Source organism: Carya illinoinensis, chromosome 4 (assembly GCF_018687715.1).
Source record: "Carya illinoinensis cultivar Pawnee chromosome 4, C.illinoinensisPawnee_v1, whole genome shotgun sequence".
Lineage (NCBI taxonomy): Eukaryota > Viridiplantae > Streptophyta > Magnoliopsida > Fagales > Juglandaceae > Carya > Carya illinoinensis.
In genome coordinates, this window is record NC_056755.1 from 9,736,408 (window position 1) to 9,757,894 (window position 21,487).

General features: G+C 37.3%; 1 protein-coding gene and 1 long non-coding RNA gene across 2 annotated transcripts; both read right to left on the reverse strand.

Annotated features, from left to right (window-relative positions):
* Positions 1–3,890: 3,890 nt before the first annotated feature.
* On the reverse strand, positions 3,891–4,614 carry LOC122306807 (egg cell-secreted protein 1.4-like). Its single transcript, XM_043119324.1, has one exon. It carries the CDS (start codon positions 4,549–4,551, stop codon positions 4,174–4,176), a length of 378 nt encoding a protein of 125 aa, XP_042975258.1. The 5' UTR covers positions 4,552–4,614; the 3' UTR covers positions 3,891–4,173.
* Positions 4,615–16,421: 11,807 nt separating this feature from the next.
* LOC122307167 lies at positions 16,422–17,634 on the reverse strand. The gene is made up of 3 exons (XR_006241638.1): positions 17,536–17,634; positions 17,327–17,419; positions 16,422–16,470 (listed from the first exon to the last, which is right to left on the reverse strand). It is a non-coding gene; the product is annotated as an uncharacterized LOC122307167 (long non-coding RNA).
* Positions 17,635–21,487: the final 3,853 nt, after the last annotated feature.

Genomic DNA, 21,487 nt, shown 5'->3' on the forward strand with positions numbered 1-21,487 from the left:
GGCTTATCCCTCAAAATGCCCGAGCGCCAGATGCTATCACCATCCTTTAAACGATCCAGATTGTTCTTCTGCCGTCGCTGTGAAGCCTTCATATGAAAGTACTTAGAATTCTTGTCACCATGCTTAAGCCATAACACTTTTGATTGTTGCCTTCACATCACTTCATCCCGTTCTAACCATTTGTGAAACTCCTCTCGAGCCTGATTATGTTTCGGAATAAATTCCCCAATATGATCAGAATTAGAGAGTAGTTCCAAATGTTTGTGAGCCCAGGTTAGTTGCTGCTGCACATTGCCAAAACAGGACTTATTCCAAGCATCCAAACGAGTACCACAGTCCTTGATATGAGATATAACCGCATCCATATTATGGCTGCTTGCTCCACATAGCCAAGTCGACTTAATAATATCCTCACATGCCTTCTCACCAACCCACATCTCCTCAAAACGAAATTGTCTTTTAACCCGAGATGGAACCCCCTCCCCTGTAGTATTGACCCAGATTGGAACATGATCAGAATAGGCCACCACACCATGTACAACCACAGCATTTGGGAATAAACCCAACCATGACTGGTTTACCACAGCACGATCTAAACATTCATTAGTACAAAGAGACTCTCCCCGCCGATTGGACCATGTAAAACGATTACCTCTGAAGCCCAAATCCCGTAAACAACACTCATTAAGAGCCTCCCTAAAAGCTGAGATTTGTCATTCCATCCTAGGCCGGCCTCCACACTTCTCATGAGGGTGCAAAATTTCGTTAAAATCACCAAAGACAAACCAGGCCTCACCCCGATTGCGACTTAAATGCCGTAGCATATCCCATGTTCAATAACATTGACCCACTTCCAGACAACCATACACACCCGTAAGAAACCACACTCCATTAACAGAAATATCCTCAACATATGCATCAATATGACACTGTGAGTAGCTAAGAATCGAAAGAGACAAGTCCCGACCCCACAACATAGCTAGACCCCCTTCTCAACCAACACAATCAATGACTAGGCAATTAACAAAATCAAGTTTGAATTTACATACCTCGAATTCATGAGCTTTGAGCTTGTTTCCTGTAAAAATAGGACATCGGGAGCTTCCCTCCGCACCAAGTCACAGAGGGTTCGAATGCCCCATGGGTTCCCAAGTCCACGGGCATTCCAGCTTAAAAGTTTCATGGGGGGTGGTGGTGCTGGTCCACAGCCACCGCCAATACAGATGGAACCATGGGAAGCTCTGCTGTCGAGGAAACACCAGTAGAGTGCCCACGCTTCTGGGGAGAATCATCACTGCCTCCATCAAAATAGAGGGCTTTTCGCTTGTTGGAACTTGGAAAAGCCTTTGCATCCAGAAAAGCCAAAGAAATATAGCCTGTAATGGACGAGATACCCTTCAATTTCTTGCTAGAATACCCATCTGGACCTGCTGCCTTTACAGAAACAGGACGATCAGAAGCAGAAGGGGACAGACGAAATACATCTGGGTTGTTCCCCTTCTCATTTCCCGATTGAGGACTCTGCTCCTTAAAAGAATCTCCAGAACCCCAATTCAGCCCAGCAGAAAGTGGTATAGGAACATTATGCTGAATAGAAAGGCCCGAGAGGGGAGCTTGTGAGTGCAGGCCCCGAGAAGGCCCATTCACTGAACCAAGCTGAGCAAGCCCAACCACCTTAGCTGGCCCATTCAATGACAAAGAAATACTTAGAAGAACTACCTCCGTATGAACAGCTACAGCAACTGTCTCTAATTGCTTGCCTTTATCCATAACCGTACCAATCAGAGCCGCCAAGCTACCTGAAACTGTCACGGCAACGTTGCCTGTCTTCCCACCACCCGCTGAACCTAAGCCATCCCGAGGAGGAGAGCGAAGCCCTGGACGGGAATTGTCCCTTTTCTCCCAAGAACGGAAGTCACGAAAGGGGTCACCATAGCTTGAAGCCCGCAGCCATGTCCCATACGGCAATGTGATATCATGACCGGCCTGAACAGCAGCCTTCCAAGAAGTACACTCTTTGTCACCATGGCCCAAACGGCCACAAAAATAGCAGAAATTTCCTAAGCATTCATAACTGAAACAAACCCAACAGGAGGTGGCAATCCCCAGTGCAAGTCGCATCCCACATAAAAGGGGCTTCGACACATCCAACGTAACACGAACACGAAGGAGCTCACCCCAAGCCAACTCCCCTGCCTCCAAATCAACCTCCTCAACCCGGCCAAGTTTCTGACCAATTAGAGTTCCAACCCAAACATTACGAGCCCGTAGAGGAAGATCATGAAACCGTACCCAAAATGAGGAGTCCCGAAACTAAATTTGATGCACCTGTTTACTGCCATCAACTTCCTGCACTAATACTAAGTGCTTATCAAAAGACCACAGGCCCTCACGCAACACTCGCTCCTTGTCACGCAGATCATCGAATTCAGCAAAGAAAAGATTGACATTAAGATCCTGAAAGTACACACCACGCATCGCTCGCCACGCTCGCTTCATAGTTAACTTGAAAGCCTCCCGGTTAAAATGTTTCTCAGTAAAAAGAGTAAGAAGCAACCCCTTACCCTAAACCAGAGAAATGTCTTCCAAGTCTTCAGTGTCCACCAAAATCGCTTCCTCCTCCTATTCAGTCAGAGATAATCTCTGATATAACCCATCCAGATCATCCGTCATAGCAGCAATCGAATCAAAACAACGAAAATCAACAAAGAAAACACAACCAGGATTACACAACGGTAGAGAGAAAAAACCTCTACTCCAACCGAGAGAGGGACCAACTTTTTGACAGGACTAAAATCTAAATTATAACTTGATACCAAGCATATATATGAAGTTTTGGACTAGCACTCTTGATGTGCAGTAGACATCAAATCACATATATGAACTTGATTCATATATGGTCTTAAAGATCAGATGATGTTAAAGCAGGACAGATCAAGATGTTGAAGCCGATCTCCAACTTACTTTTACTATATATAGGTCCCCAATTTTATTATAACCCTCGCTTTTGGGAGAGAAGTACGATTTTATTTCACATGTATCAAGTGTTTTGGGGGTCAAAAAACTATATATATTGTGTTGGACCAGCAGGTCAGCAGGAGGCGCTGCAACTAGCATAACGGCCGGATGTTGCACCACGTCATGATCAGTTGCCTCACAAGAGGCCAGGCACCTTGCAGGGGCTGGGGGCGAGTTCAAGAGAAGTGACCAGGATAGTTGGCCATGCACGCATATGTGGGCAGTGCATGGTGGCAACCACAAGCGCGGCAGCTAAGAGAGAAAGGAAAAGGGTTTGGTTTGAATGTTCTATAATGATGATCTATGCTTGTTTTGTAATGCGAGAGCTAGTGATCAAGTTTGGTTTGAATGTTCTATATAAAAGTGAAATGATATATATGCAGCATTTAGATGTAAATATTGTTATCGTTTATTATAAGTATTATTGGTTCGAGCCAAAATCACTCGTACGTAATTAAGAGATCATCATGATCATGTGTCTCTCTAAAGTGATTTGTCCAAAAAAATATTTTTATTATATATGCATACCAATACAGACATATGAATGTACAATCCCAAAATCGCAATTTAATTATTGGATCAATGCATCCATTTATATTTGCTTATCGATCAGAACAAACTAAGTATTGGCAGAGAGAAATAATGAGGTATGCACACTGCTCTTTGAAATTAAATGAAATTCATTCCACAATTAGATATTACTAACTAATGTGTCCAGGGGTTTTGGAGCTTGGGATAAACCATTTTATTTATTTATTTTTAAATCAAACTTTAGTACTCTCAAATTATATTTTTTTAGACAGAATTTTACTACGTACTAAACTATATATCAGAATTATCATGAGATCATGTAGATCAACTGACACAAAAAAAAAAAAAAAATGGACAAAGTACTTTTTATTTGTAAGGGTCATGATCATTACATAGCCAACTACAAATCAAAACCGTGCATGACACCCATATTGGAAGTAGAACGTACCAGACATGCAAACACTCTATTTCCCCGAGGTAGCAAATGATTCCATGGAAAACAAACCAATACAAAGCAAGACACTCTTAGAAATACCAGACATAACTGCAAACTGAAAACGGACAAATATATATATAGCTGGAGGAGTACTAAGCCCGACGACGCAGTAGTACTGGTGTCCCAGATTAGGAAGGAGCGGCAGCAGGAGCTGAGGCTGCATCACAATAGCCTCGTAGAATATTGCCTTCCTCGGCTGTAAAACCGATGGAAGTAAGCATGGCAGGCCAGCAATTATGGGTTATGATAGAAATGGCACGGCAACAGTCTGGATCGATATCGGTCTGGCCGTTGAGGAAGAAGAGGACGATCTCGTTTGAGCAGGATTTGAGCTCCATGAGCGCGTTCCAGCAAGGGACTAGGCCTTCGCTTGTTTCAAGCCTCGCTGCGAGCATGTGTCCAGGCTTAATGGGGAGTTCCCTTGCTGCAGTTGCGAGGGTCATCGCCAATAGGCATAATATTCCAAGGCCAAGGGGTGGCAACACAAACACACTTCGGCCAGCCATGGAAATTATCTTGATCTGCTTAGATATGGGAAAGATCTGGTATGTGGGGATATGGGAAATTATCTGGGTCTCTACTTATAGAGCAGGTGAGGAGATGAGGGAGAGGAGGAGAATCTGAAAGCAAATTCCAACCGCTGCATATTGTGATTTATGAGGTTTAAACTTTAAACCAAAAGGGTTAATTGCAGAAGATCATGGGTTTCTGTAACTACAAGAATTTGGGAAGTCGAGCATGGAGACTGCTCAGACACTGTTTAGATCAACCGATTAGACATCTGTAGCTGAATGGATCGAAACATCCTTTGGACTGCTTAACTTCAAAGTTTTGATATTGAACTCATTTCAATTCTAATTTATAGTTTTTTAACTTATCCCAATCTATTTTATACATTAAATACATATCTAAATCTATTTAATTTTATTTTAATAAAATTTATAAAACATTATTATTTATAAGTCAACATTCAAAAAGCTATGTAAAAAATAGATGAGTTTTAGTACCCGCTAGACAAACCCTATTATGCATAATTATTCCCCACCCGCCCCAGAGAACTAGAGCATTGGCAATGGGCTAAATATTGCCAAATCTAAAATAAAAGTTTAACGTAATCTTTTAACTATAATATAGATTTTTAAATAAATTAGTCCATATTGGACTAGCTATCTTAATTCTAAATAATAATATAATATTATTTATTTTAATAATATTTGATAAGTTTTTTTTATATATTATAGATACACTTCATATATTAATTATTAAAAAATAAAATTATTATTTTTTAATTATTTTTTTCCTCAATTTAATTATTCAATAAAAAATAATTTTAGGTTGATGAGAAAGGGGAAGAACCTAGAAGTGATAGAAGGATGGGGAAAACATCACCATGAGATGAAGAAATAGGAAAGAGAAAAAGAAGTTTATATTCCAGTGGAGACAAATGGAGGGAAAGAGCAAGTGTGAGGTAACGAAATGATAAAATACCCTTTTGGTACTTGTACATAAGCTCTCCAAACATGAAGAGGAGCTAACATTTACTGTAGCATAAATCTCAAACTTGATAAGTTTAGTTAGGCCAATGTGGATGTTTTTTGAAGTGTTTCTCTTTAATTTGGACTTGCAATGGACAATAGTTAAGCCATTGCCAATGCTCTAAGAAGTAAGAAAGATGCATAATACAATTAGGGGTCATTCGAATCGATCGTCCGTCTCTCTCTCTTCCTTCACCTTTATCTCTTGATCACTTCTCTGAGTAATCACATTTATTATCTTTTTCAGCAATAATTTGCTATATAAATACAAATCCTTTTAAACACAACCTTTTTTTTAAAGTCAACAAGATGCATGTATTACATAGAAAACATCTTCAAAGGTTTTTCCCAATCTTTTCTCATCTGATTTCCCTCACGAATGAACTAGCTATATCTAGCTAGATGATTATTATATATTGTCTACGTACTTACTGATCTAGTACTCATAATTCTCAAAAAATTTTGTAAAGTAATTAAAAGTAATCACCTTAAACAAGTAATCGATTAGTGAATGATCGTGAATATTATGACTTTAAAAATTCTATCAAGATTTTATTTTCGTGTGTGCGCTGAAGGCGTGCACGGTTACCAGATTGGTCTTCATTAGAAACACGTGAAAAGTTTGGATTCAGTAGATCGAAACGATTGAATTGCTATTATATGTTATATATACTATAAAAGCTAGCTAGGGCAATTGAAAAGTCCGAAACCATCAATATTGGAGAACTAGAAGTGGGGCCGGGGAGGCCAAGAGATGATCCTTAGATATCAATTGGAATTATGGTATGGCTAAGCCGTTACATGAGTAGATCATGGAAAAGCCAGGCCATCTGTGCCTATAAATGAATGAATGAAATTAATTACGAGTAAGTTCGTGCATGGTCACGGGGTTCGTCTTCATCGTATGGAATAGGGCTTGTTGATGGGATGTCATAATAATCACGCGAGTTTGTTGATGGGATGTCATAATAATCACGCGAGTTTATGAACAGTAAGTAGGGAGTACTTAAATAGTCTAAATAAATTAGGGGATCATTCATCATTGCCTCATGCAGAACCCAAAAGCCTACATGCAGAACTTGATCAACCTATTACGTACGTACGTTAATACAATAATCTTTCAGTGACTATATCTGATGTGCATGGCACTTGTTCCATCAAAACATCAACTACGTGGGCTTAAATACATGATTAAATCCTAATTATTATGATCTTCATGACTAATAAGTTTACGGTGAAACTCTCTCTTTATCTCTGTTTGTTTTCTGAGGCTGGGTTAATTTTCCGGCCACCGTTAATATATAATTTTGAAACTTCCGAACCCGGGTTATGCCCAAAAACGTACTCGTACAAAGTTTTTGACAAGTACATTTTGTTAGAAATAGTCCTTTTAATCATAAAATTTTCATCACAAAAATCAATTTATCTGGTAGTGGCATCATATATATATATATATACACACACACGCAAACGGAAATTCCCAAACATACAAACGGCCGAAATTTAAAACCAACTTAGATGCGTACGGCTGCTAGCTGGCACGGAGCCTGGATCTGACTTGCGATATGAAGAGATCGACGGGACTAGAGTTTTAATTGCTTGATTACAAGTATATATATGAAGTTTTGGACTAGGACTCTTGATGTGCAGCAGACATCAAATCACATATATGAACCTAATTCATGGTCTTAAAGATCAGATGATGTTAAAGCAGGACAGATCAAAATGTTGAAGCCAATCTCCAACTTGTTTTTTTACCATCTATAGGTCCCAAGTTTTATTCTAACCCTCGCTTTTGGGAGAGAAGTACGATTTTATTTCACATGAATTAAGTGTTTTGGGGGTTAAAAAACTATATATATATTGTGTTGGACTAGCGGGCCAGTAGGAGGCGCCGCAGCTAGCACAACCAGATGCTGCACCACGTGATCATCAGTTGCCTCACAAGAGGGCACCTACTTGCAGGGGCCGAGGGCTAGTCCAAGAGAAGTGATCAGGATGGTTGGCCGTGCAGGCATATGTGGGCAGTGCATGGTGGCAACCACACGTGCGGCAGCTGAGAGAGAAAGGAAAAGGGTTTGGTTTGAATGTTCTATCTATATAGAAGTGAAATGAGATCATTATCGATGATGATGATCTGTCGGTGTGTTGTAATGCGAGAGCTAGGGATCGAGTTTGGTTAATTTGAATGTTCTATATAGAAGTCATGAAATGATATGCAGGGGAGGGGGAAATATTACTAATTTAGATGTAAATATTGCAATCGTTTATTGCTAGTATTATTGGTCCGAGCCAAAATCACTTGTACGTAATTAAGAGATCATCATGATCATGATGTGTTTCTCTAACGTGATTTGTCCCAAAAGAGTTTTTTTTAATATATAAATACCAATATAGACATATTGCATGTACAATCCCAAAATCGCAATTTAATTATTGGATCAATGCATCCATTTATATTTGCTTATCAGAACAAATTAATTAAGTATTGGCAGAGCGAAATAAGAATAAAACTACGTACAATTGTGAAATATATAAATGATGTATAGTCATTTTGAAAAAAAAGTAAAATTTATTATTAAAAATTAATTTTCTTTTCATATAGATCCCGTATTTATTCACTTTTTTAAAAATAATTACGTGACGCTTGTATACTCACGATTGCAAGTATCATTTCTTAAGAAATAATGAGGCATGCACAATGCTATTTGAAATTAAATGAAATCCATTCCACAATTATATGTTACTAACTAATGTGTCCAGGGGTTTTGGAGCTTGGGATAAACCATTTTATTTATTTATTTTTAAATCAAACTTTAGTACTCTCAAATTATATTTTTTTAGATATAGAATTTTACTACGTACTAAACTATATATCAAAGTTATAATGAGATCATGCATGTAGATCAACTGACACCAAAAAAAAAAAAAAAAAAAACATGGACAAAGTCTTTTTATTTGTAAGGGTCGTCATTACATAGTCAACTAGATATCAAAACCGTGCATGACACCCATATTGGAAGTAGAACGTACCAAACATGCAAACACTCTATTTCCCCAAGGTAGCAAATGATTCCATGGAAAACAAACCAATACAAAGCGAGACACACTTAGAAATAGCAGACATAACTGTAAACTGAAAATGGATAAATATATATTTAGCTGGAGGAGTGCTAAGCCCGACGACGCAGTAGTACTGGTGTCCCAGATCAGGAAGGAGCGGCAGCAGGAGCTGAGGCTGCATCACAATAGCCTCGTAGAATATTGCCTTCCTCGGCTGTAAAACCGATGGAAGTAAGCATGGCAGGCCAGCAATTATGGGTTATGATAGAAATGGCACGGCAACAGTCTGGACCGATATCGGTCTGGCCGCTGAGGAAGAAGAGGACGATCTCGTTTGAGCAGGATTTGAGCTCCATGAGCGCGTTCCAGCAAGGGATTAGGCCTTCGCTTGTTTCAAGCCTCGCTGCGAGCATGTGTCCAGGCTTAATGGGGAGTTCCCTTGCTGCAGTTGCGAGGGTCATCGCCAATAGGCATAATAGTCCAAGGCCAAGGGGTAGCAACACAAACACACTTCGGCCAGCCATCGAAATTATCTGGGTCTGCGGAGATATGGGAAAGATCGGGTCTGTGGGGATATGGGAAATTATCTGGGTCTCTACTTATAGAGCAGGTGAGGTGATCGGGAAGAGGAGAAGACTCTGAAAGCAAATTCCAACCGCTGCATATTGATTATTGTGATTTATGAGGTTTAAGTACTGAGTAAACCAAAAGGGTTAATGTTTGCAGAAGATCGTGGGTTTCTGTAACTGCAAGAATTTGGTAAGTCAAGCATGGAGACTGCTCAGAGACTGTTTAGATGATCAACCGATTAGACATCTCTAGCTGAATGGAAACATCCTTTGGACTGCTTAACTTCAAAGTTTAGATATTGAACTCATTTCAATTCACCATGATCTAATCGTTAAGAGGATTTATAAATTTTTAACTTACCTCAATCTATTTTATACATTTAAATACATATCTCAATCTATTTAATTACATTTTAATAAAATTTATAAAACATAATTATTTATAAATCAACATCCAAAAAGCTGTGTAGAAAATAGATGAGTTTCAGTACCTGCTAGACAAACCCTATTATGCATAATTATTCCCCGCCCAGCCCCAGAGAACTTAGAAGTAAGAAAGATGCAGAAGGTCATTCGAATCGATATATCGTACGTCTCTCCCTCTTCCTAATTCACCTTGATCTCTTGATCCCTTCTCTGAGTAATCACATTTATTATCTTTTTCATCAATATTTTGCTATATAAATACAAATCCTTTTAAACACAACTTTTTTTTAAAAGTCAACAAGATGCATGTATTACGAAGAAAACATCTTCAAAGGTTTTTTCCCACTCTTTTCTCATCCGATTTCCCTCACAAATATTGAACTAGCTATAGCTAGCTAGATGATTATTATATATTGTCTGCGTACGTACTGATCCACTCAAAATTCTAAAAAAATTTTGTAAAGTAATTAAAAGTAATCACCTTAAACAAGTAATCGATTAATGAATCATGAATATTATGACTTTAAAAATTCTATCAAGATTTTATTTTCGTGTGTGTGCTGAGAAGGTGTGTGCGTTACCAGATTGGTCTTCATTATAGAAACACATAAAAAGTTTGGATTCAATAGAAACACTAGGATAAAGTCTCTCCAAAGTACTTCAAAAGCCATGCATGCATGGCGTATGCATGTTAAATCATCCACTGAAAAAAAAAACTATAAACAATTAATTTCCATGATGAGTTAAATGATATAGATCAATCCGCGCGCTGATCATATGATATATTATATTATGCAGAAAACCTCCCAAAAACCTAGATCGATTGCAACTCGTATCAAATACACGTACATTAATTATTTATATCATGTCTCACAATGCCGACATCCTAGTAATTAATTGTTAATTAAGAACACTGATTGCGCATTATATGTCATGTGCCATATTAAATTTATTTGTGTCCACTGATTTTTGCGGGAGTGGCCGATTTTGTTCGGACCCTAGCCAAAAAAGTACTCATGTTCTAGATAATTCTAGTCAGCTGAAACGAGTACTGTTTACTCAAATATATATATATATAGGAAAATACTAGCATGAACCTTAGGCTCCGTATGGATACACAGTTTAACTGAGATAAGATTAAATATATTTTAAATAGTAATAAAATTTTTGAGTTAAGATAAGATAGAATAGTTTGTTAAAAAAATATATATGTATTTGAATAGTAAGATGAGATGAGATAGTTTTTAATTTTTAGTATTCGAAAAAGGAATAGGTCCTACTATTTAATAAGGATAACTAAATTGTCTACTGTTCACACATTATTTATATACTGTTCACTCAATGTTCGTGTCAGATTTTCACTGTTTATGTATAATTTATTTAAATAGATATTTTTAAAATCTAGAAATAAAATATAGTATGTTTAGATAAGAAAAACTAGTGTAAGGTATAAATGAGACATCTCATCTGTGTTGGCCATGCAAATCGGGCCTAAATATTGCGCCCATTAAATATGCTAATTAATATATTTTAATTTTTTTTTAATAGTTAAGAAAATGAATTTTAGTAATTTTATATTTTTTCTTAATACTTAATGATGTTTAAAAAATTCTTCAAAGAAAATAATCATTTGCACTGTGTGTATATTTGAGGTGGGTCCCGTCTAGATCATATTTTGTCACAGTTCACCGATTAATCAATCATGTTATAATTTGAGACCAAAGATTTTTCTGCACTAAATTTTTTTTAAAAATAACAGAGAAAGTTTAGCCAAGTCATGCAACGAGGGATTCATCATTTAGGAGTTGTAAATCGTGTTTTCGAATTATGTCAAATCATGAACACTCGAGTATAAAAGTTAATACGAATCTAATTTATTAAGTTAAATGTGTCAAACTTCTAAAACTTAATCTAACTCATTTAGATAATAAATCGAGTCGTGTCATCAATTTAACTCGTTTAATAATTAATTAAAAATAAGTTTACACGACATGTTTTGTTTAAACTTGTTAATTTGTTTCATATAAATAAGTTAAACTAAAATGCAAAATTCATTTAAACTGATTAATATAATTTTATATAAAAGTTAAAATATATATTTATTAATAAGGAGTGGCTGGCAGTAGAATTTGGTATATTTTCACCATTTACACCATATAATCAAAAGATGACACATAAGATTTTTTCTAAAAGTAAAATAAAATTGGTTCTAGTGAATCTTTAGGGTCATTCGATCTATCCTCCCCCTCTTCCATTTTCTCTCTCTCTGGATTCTTGGTATGGGATATGTAGGAGATTATGGTGAATTTTCCGGAGAAGGTAATTGGGTCCTTGGAAATCCAACTGATCGAGTTGTTTTTTGCACAAAGATTACGTCTTTTAGGTAAGTGCTGCCAGTAGGATGTGTTTCATTGGTGTGCAAAGTAAGAAACGAGAGCTGCGTTTCTTCTGAAAAATTGCATTAGAATTATGATTCTGGGTGTCGAGAAAATTGAGGAAGACTTGCATAGCGAAGTGATTTTAATAGCTCAATTTCTAAACATTGCAAACTCCTCCAAGATTTTAATTTTACCAGCTAGTTTTTCTTTACAAATGTTTTCTCAGCTACCAAACAGATGATGTAAATTTGAATTGTTTACAAATTTCACTACAACAAAACTGCTCTGTTTCAGCAATAGCTTCCTTCGGAATAAATCCTATAAAACGCAGCAGTTGGACTGTACCAACTATTCTGGGTTGGTCGCACGTTGGACGCCTTAGTTTCGTTGCAACTAAGGGAACTCAGCTATGGACGTTCTTCGTTGGGAAAACACCTTGTTTTCCATCGTTTTCTACTGATGCGAAAAACAAAGCATGTCCGCTGCAATTGCCGTAAGGTATAGAACTTGTAATCGCTGCAGCAACTTTATCGGGTCGATTTATATCGTTGCTGAAACTGCAAATAGGCCGCTGCAATTTTTCTGGTGCATCCTCGACTGATATTTAAATCGCTGGAACTTCTACCTTTACGTCGGCAGCCCATCCACCACAAATACGTTTGCACTTCGCTGATGCTATCGATTCTCAACGACAACTAAAACTAATGGGTTTATTGTGTAATTTCGGCATAATGTTTGGTTTGCAGCTTTGGAAAATCGCTGCCATGCCTTCCTTCTCAACGGAGATACTGTTGGACACATCAAGGTCCATTTCTAGATTATCCAGTATTTAACCTGCTACCGTCCATTTATTGCCGCTGCATGTAGCGATACTGTCCCAGCGAATAGTTTACAAAGTGAAATAACATCCTACTTAAAGACCTTTTTAAAACCCAGATGCTGCATCGATAAATATTAGAAGATATTAATGCTTTTCCAGCATTAATTCTTTTTGTTGCATCGATTTATTTTACAATCATCGTCAATATATAGTTGGGCATTTTCTGCCATCGATCTCATCACTATTGGAAGTTTGATTGCTATACCTTTCTCCCCACAAACTATACAATATTACTGGAACATAATTTGGCTACACTTTTTTGTGCTGCTACTTTAATTAATAAGTAGATCATAATATTACCAGTAGATCATATTACAAGATAATATGTCAATAACTGTTTGTGGAAAAATTACATGGAAAATGAACACAACAATGTTCCCTATTTTATAAATATATATATAAAATTTCTAAACAGTTTTTTTCATTAATAAACAAGCACATATATAGATTCCTAGGTAATTGCATATATAGACCACCTAAACACCCCTGTTAATGCATTAACTATGAAACTGCTATGTGGGTCTCATCCTCATCAAATTAATAGACTAAAAACTGGAATTGATAGAATGAGCAATTGCATTGTCATATCAACCATCTCAATTCATAACTCTTGCAACCCAAACATCATAAAAATACAAAATCACAACTTCATTGATCATCAAGTGTGCTAAAACCAGTTCCAGCAGTACAAACAAAAATATATATGTTTCCAGTACATTTTTCAATCTTCCTTACAACTACCCAGCCCCTACTAACTAGTCCAATCCCCATAGCATGCCACATGTATTACAGCTTTAACAATTCCATATATATACACTGGTGCATTCATGTAATTCACACATAGAAAGAGAAGAGAGACTGATTTCTTACACATTATATATCCCCTAACTGATATATATGTAATTGCATGGTACTCAATGAACCTTCTGTGAGATGCCCTCTGAACTGTCATCTTACATTGTAGCATAGCCCTACACATTTCTGGATGGAGTGGGTGGAACTTCTTAACTTTAAACATATATAGCCCTCCAACAAAGTAGTTCCTAGCATGCCGCCCAATAATATATGCCCAACATGAAGAACTCAACTCCAACCACCTGTATTCCAATAACCCTTTTGAACATCAATTGAGGTATACATGATTATTGCAATATATCGTTAAGGTAAATTATTAATGGTATGCAAAAATCTTCTATCACTTTGACTTTGGACTTTAACATGAATTCTTACATATTCATGTACGTGCCTAGTTGCAATTGCAATTGTCACTCACTATCCAAGGAGCAAACTATTGCCCTTATTCGTCTCCCATTACGAACAACTTACGTATTAAATAAATTCCTCAGTTCAAAGTGTGCTAGATTTCATACTCTAGCAATGTCAATTAATAGCTATGTAAGTTCCCTCTATATCAAATATAGAGGTCATCATCAAATCTGTTTAACACATATTAACACAATTAATTGTACAGTTTACATGTTACTTTGGTTAGTCCTAGTTTCTATATAAATATTCTGGTGATTTTCTGAATATATTCCCAGCAATTCGATCACTGAACTAGTTAATATAAAAAATAAACCCCAACGTTTTGGCAGTCATTCCAATATGTCACTAAGCTAAGGTATGATACAAATGTGCCTTTATTGGCATCTTGCCAATATTTTATGTGCTATCTTAACTTAACACCTTTCCGAATAGAAAATACTCACACATGTATTACGTATACTTGAACAGTTGCGAGAAATCTGGCGTCTTTATTATCTTTAGTACCCTTAAAATAATCCAACTTTAATGTTTTATCATATACATGCCAAACAGTCAGTTTAATGCTACAGGACATCAATCATGCCCTCACACAAGAGTTCAACCATTTTCTCTTCACTTCTTTTTAACTATTCTGTTTACTACCTCCAACCTCTATCTCTAATCTGTGCAGCGCACCTCGTATATTCATAAGTTTTTACAATTTGTCCTAAATTCAAGTGCTGCCCCATATATATAGAAGCCAACATGCATTAGCCTTGGCACTCTTGACTTAATTGCATATATTCCTACGGGGGATTGATAAACGGGAAATGCATGGTTATGACTAAGTTTTGTAACTTAGTTATCTTTGGCATTTTCAACTTTTTTTTAAACTACAATGCATATAATTAGTCAGCACCAGTTTTTTCAAATTAAACAAATATTCTGTACACATTTATAGTTTTGCACATCTAAAAGCACCTAGAAATAATTATCATAATCTTAGAAAGCAACCATTTCAAAAAGCATGAATCAACAAACCACAAATATGGCTTCTAAAGCATCACTACAACACAGAAAAATCCCACAACACATGTACTTTTGTAATTTTGTCCTGCCTTGTCAAGTAAATGTAACTGCTTACCAGACATCTCCATTGAATTTTCATTACACTATCACATTTTGTTTTGGGATATTGCTGGACATATCCTCCATGTTTCTGCTGTCCAGTTGCGATTCACCAAAGGCAACCCATTACTGCAGTCTTGGTTGTACCTGCATATGAACAAGTTAAAAAATTTGAGGGTAATAATTGACTCGTGTGAGCTAGTATTGACCTCATACAAGGATTAAAATCTCAGACTTACATATGTAATTTTAGGAAATTCTGCTTCAAATATGTAACCCACTGAACTTATCCCCTAATATGCTAACTTACTAGCTTAAATGAAGCTACTTTGTTGGAGTGACCAAGAAATATATCAAAAAGGTAGAAAAGGCTTCCTCCCCCAACCATCCCACACCTGCCCTTTTGGCTTCCACAAAAAATGACCAGGAAGTACCCCGTACACAAGGCATAGATAGACAGCAGATTGCTACATATATATATACTTATATTACTATATGTTTTCCCCCAAACACCCTCTCCTCCTTTCCCAAAAATTATGCAGTAAGCATTCACTTCAATAACCCACAAAATCTGCCCCCAAAATATATCAAAATATTGCAGTAATATATGTGCATGCAGCAAGGGGGTCACTGCCTCCCCTGACAAATATCTGCCTCACGCGACTGAAATGAAGCCATGAAACTCCTCAACAGAGCGTCAGTTTCAATTTGACGCTCCACAACCACCCGCATTTCTTCCCTTACATGGTCTAGTTGACTCTTGTAGTCCTCCGCATCTTTCTTATGTCTTTCCACTAACATTGCATACTCTTTAGCTTGCAATACTTCCTTTTCTCTTGTAGACTCTGGTATCACCATCTCTCCGAGGCCTCATGCATATATTGGCCTCGTCCCAAGTACCTCCCTAAAGACAGCCTTAGCTGCCTCATCAATGCGATTCTCAGGGGCTAATTCATCCATCTTTCCAGTCATCTCCTTCTGCACATAGTGTAATATCAGTTATTTTATCTTCCCACAAAAGATATTGCTGGTTTCTGCTAATGTTACTCTTTTTTTCATGTGTGCCTTTTTGTCTATCTGGGCTGAAAGATTGGAGAAAACTTACATAAATATCTTCAGTGGCATCTGTGACAAATATGTCATTCTTCTTTGACCAACGGACTGCTTTGTAGAAGTCCACTAAGTTTGCTCCTTCGGATCGCTACAAATTATTAAATATGACAATTTAGTTATATGGTTCAACAACCATAAATCTCTCGTACTGACGATGGATTTGAGACAACAAAATCTGCAATGAAGTCTAAAGTGTACAGCCACAGTTAATGAATCCCTTTCCCTAGGTAGGATGTCCCTTTGGATTTTTTTAAGTAACCCAATGGGGTGCTTTCTCTAATGATACATCATATATGCAAAATCTTAGGCAATTTAATATTCTAACAGCAAGTCTAACAGTTTCATGTTTTTATCCATCTACTGCAACCATTTAAGTTAATAATTCTATCTTACCATAAGTGGTTGCACAACTAATAGAGACATCCAACAACACATTTTGTGGAGAAGGGTTGTCTTCAAGACATAACATGCAAGTTACTTAAATACATGTTTCCTCTCTCTCTCTCTCTCTCTCTCTCTCTCTCTCTCTCTCTCTCTCTCTCTCTCTCTCTCTCTCTCTCTCTCTCTCTCTCTCTCTCTCCCCCCCCCCTCTTCCAACTTTCTGTGGCTTAACCCCTAACCTAACTTGTTTATGGCCTGCTATTTTTTCACAAAACCCCAACACACAAATATGCTAATCTCACTTATGCCTCTGTCTCTGCTTGATAAAAAATTCTGGTTCAGCAACCACATAAGTCCAGTTATATTTTAAAACATAATATTGAAGCTAAATATGGTGGTAGAGAGTTAATGCATAATCATACAATTACTACCTCCAATCATATGTTTCTTAACACAAGGTTGTGTCTTTAAAAATAATTCATGGAGAAATTGCTAAATAGAGCTTAAGATAATACCATAATCGGCTTGAAATGAATTGAAGGAAATTTGCCCAAGCCCTATACCTTTTCCTCTAGGATCCTCACAAACGATTTCCGCCCTGCAGTGTGATTAATCTTCAGCTTCTTACGATTCTCCTTATTTATGTTTGAGATTTTCTGCCATCATGCAAATAAACAGGTTATTCCAACTGCCAACTTTATGGACCTTTGTCAAGACTTGTCTATTTTGTATATACCATATGGTAGCCCAAAATATGAAAGCTTTAACATACCTTGAAGTGGTCACTTCCCCATCGGCCACATAGCTTAACCCATACCAAGGGCTCGACCAAGCTTGTCCCACCAGCCAATGCCTCCTCATGGCTCGCATATGCCAAATACTTCTTGTGAAGCTCATGGTGGAATGCGTTAAATCTCTTACGCAACTGCTTCCAAACTGCCAACCAATGGTTCTTAAGTTCCCAATCTAATTCAAAATCACCCTACACATTTAAAAAATATATGGTCATCAAACCCATTGTTAAGTGGCCTTCCTTACAATTGCATTACAGTTATGTATAGGAACTTACCCTGACCCTGTCAATCAACTCATCTTTAACAGACTTGGGTACATCCGTCCATCTTGCGAAGCTCATGTCCGCATGATGTTTTAAAATCCACGTTACTCGTGTTGTAAATAATGTGGCATTCTCACAGCAAGGTGATGTTTCCCCATCATTTATTTTCAAAGGTACTTTCCCGTGCCTCCTCAATTTATCAAACTCGGTAGACTTAGCGGGCCCACGTCCACGTTTTTGCTGTGCAACGTTTGTTATGGGAACCAACGCTTCGTCCTCTATGGCATTAAGATGTGAAAAGTATGCAGCAATTATTTAGTGAGGACAAACTAAATTTACTACAAACATATCAATAACTGAAACTGCAAGTCAAAGGAAAATTCAATGTCATGAATAACACAAAGTGCCTGCTTACCAATATTGTCTCTAGTATAAATGGCTTGTTGTATCGGATTGGGAATGGGAGTATTTATTTCAACTATTGGTGGCTGTGTTGATTCATCAAAGCCCTCACCTTGACCCTCTCGTTGACTCCATCGCCAAATATTGGCTCTATTAGTGTCTGCTGTTGGTATCGGATTGGCGTTGACAGAATATCTTTCAGTCGATGGTGGCTGTGTTGTCGTATCGTGCATTTGCCCATTAACCTCTCGCATTATCCATCGCCAAATAGGATCTCTATTTGTGTCCACTATTGGTATTGGATTGGTGTTGACATTATTTTTGAAATATATGGGTGGCTGTGTTGACTCATCATAGCTCTCGCCTTGACCCTCTCGATGACTCCATCGCCAAATATTGTCCCTATTAGTGTACGTTGTTGGGTTTGGATCGGCATTGACAGCATTTCTTTCTATGGAGGGTGGTTGTGTTGAATCATGAGATCTCTCGTGTTGATCCTCTCGCTGACTCCATCTCAAAATATTGTCTCTATTAGTGTCCGCAATTGGTATTGGATTGGCGTTGACGTGAATTCTTTCTATGGCGGGTGGCTGTGTTGACTCATTAGAGCTCTCGTGTTGAGCCTCTTGCTGACTCCATCTCGAAATACCGACTCTATTAGTGTCCGCAATTGGTATTGGATTGGCGTTGACATGAATTCTTTCTATGGCGGGTGGTCTAGTTGACTCATCAGAGCTCTCGCCTTGACCCTCTTGTTGACTCCATCGGCAAATAAGTGGAGGTCGTGGTCTGCCTCTTGAATAAGGTCCACGTCGTCTTTTAAATTGTCGACCTCCTCTACTCCTGACTCTCCCACTTTGTTCCATCTAGTTATCCAAGTTTATCTTCATATTAGGTGACAACCAAATCAGTAAATTAATTACAGTCTAAAGGGTTTGGGAAACATTACCTCCCTTGTGATGACTGAGTCAATTCATGTATCAAAATATAAAACTTTTACTGAAAATTAATACTGTGCAAATTCTGTCAACTTTCTCCCTCATACAGAAAGTTTACTTTTCTGTATTATACAATCGTACATAAAATTGATGCTTTCTATTCTATATTTATATTATGTGGGAAGAAAAGCAAAACCCAACACCAAAATAATGCAAGATCTGTCTAACTTTGCTACTCATTTCATTTAAATTGTTGTACACAGAACATGTACCACTAGTCCATATAGATGTCACCCCTTGAATATCCTTCCACCTATATTTGTACAGCAAATGTCCCAAATCTTTATGGCATGAAAATTTTTAATGGAGTAGAACACTGCCAAACCATCACCATGCAGCTTAATATCAACCTATGCAAATAATAGGTGACTTACAATATCAATTCCCTTTAGCTTCGAATAAAATTGGAAACAAGTCCTAACCATTCACAACCCTATCATTAACATAATTAGTTTTTGACAACTCAAGACTCAAGTTTTGTACCAACAGCTTCTAATGTTACATCTTTTGTATTCCGTAATTTTCCTTAACCGATGCAGCAGAATATGTGACTATCTTCAAAAAACTAAATGTCTTAACAGCTTCCCTCTATATTAATTTACAGCATGTTATTTCAAAGTTTGAAGTTAGGCATGCAATATATGGACCTACATCTGCACTTCCTCACTTACCATAGCAGTTGGTGTGTCAAACCTAACTTATGGAAAGTAGTTTACCTCCTACTTTCTTTTTTACCTGCACTAATGTTGCTGTTGGTAACACCCCACCTTACGAATGTTGGTAATCCAAGGGATAGAGAATATTATGCGTCTTCTATGACTGAATCTCCAATTACTGGGAATAGTTTGACCTGCGAAATATGAGCCAGTCATTAATTAACCAACGGGATAATGCATAGATATTATAATACCTTAATTACCATAATTTCAACTCAATAGTCAGCATACTTTATTCTGTAATATTGCACAACCCTGGTCTCTAGCATGGAGTTCAAAGGCTATTTTTTATCTAAGCACATGTTTGTAAGAAGAGGAACAAAAGTGTTGTGTCCTGGAGTGCATTGCAGTCTTGAAAACAAAGCCTAACCTAGAATGTAACAGGTTTGGTTAAGTCATGCCTTTATGTCATTCTTTTTTTCTTTTCTTGGACTCTATACTCAAGCATTTCATTCTCCATGTAATGGAGAACTCTCTATTTCCTTATCCCACAGATTTTTGTAGCCTATATTATTTCCACATTATATATTATTCCCGAATACTTCCTAGCTAACACAAAATCATTACTAACGTTGCAATCTCCTACTTCCCACCCATTAGAAAATCTCAGCATGCATCTCAAAAAACAAGAAAAATAAGATTGCCAACGGGAAACTAGTAAGTCTCATTCTCAACAACAATATAAAAACTCTATCTCAGAAAATAATTGGATAGAAACGGCTCTAGGAGCACCAACCAACCTTAGCATTGTCATTTATAGCGTTCATGAATAAACAGAAGAAGAAAGATTTTCCTCACTTACCTGGAACCTTTTAACTTCAAAGTAGAAATCTGGTTACCTCTTACCAAGTGGCTGTTGGGAGGTTTGCTGCAAAAAGTTGGAAACTTTCCTCAGAAACAGGGAAGGCAAGAGCAGGTGCTGAATTGAAGTGCAAAACCAGAGTGGCAAGTTCTTCAGCTTCGGGAATATGTACTGAGCACAATCCGTGTACTTGATCAGCTGAGATACAACAGTTTAAATGTGTTAACTTCCAAATTTACCCCTGTTATTCCAACTTTCAGTAGCTAAATTCCCGCCCACTAAAATCTAGCACCAAAAGTTTCCCCCCATCCCATTGATATTGAACTGTACGTTTGCACATCAAACACATAATCCAGTTTCACTACTTTTTAAGTTACCAGTTAACTTAAAATAAGATTTTAAGTAAATCTACCTTTCACATAAAAACGACGCCTGATCCTGCTCTATAGTGGTATAATACATCATGTATTATTTGCAGTCAGTATTAAATAATTCTATAATTTGCAGTAGCATTAAAATCTTTGTCCCATCAGAATACCTATTTATAGTTTTATAATACTGCCCACAACTGACACCATGATATAATATGCAAATCTAATAGTATTGGGTCCACAAGCTTGTAATTTGGAAATATTACAGAAACATAACCTTAAGTGCAGTGTTGTCCATCTGGGGGCCACGTTGACAGTTATCTTTGAGAAACAACTATTTACTTATAACAGCCTTTCGTCAGTGGAAGCACATGTTGT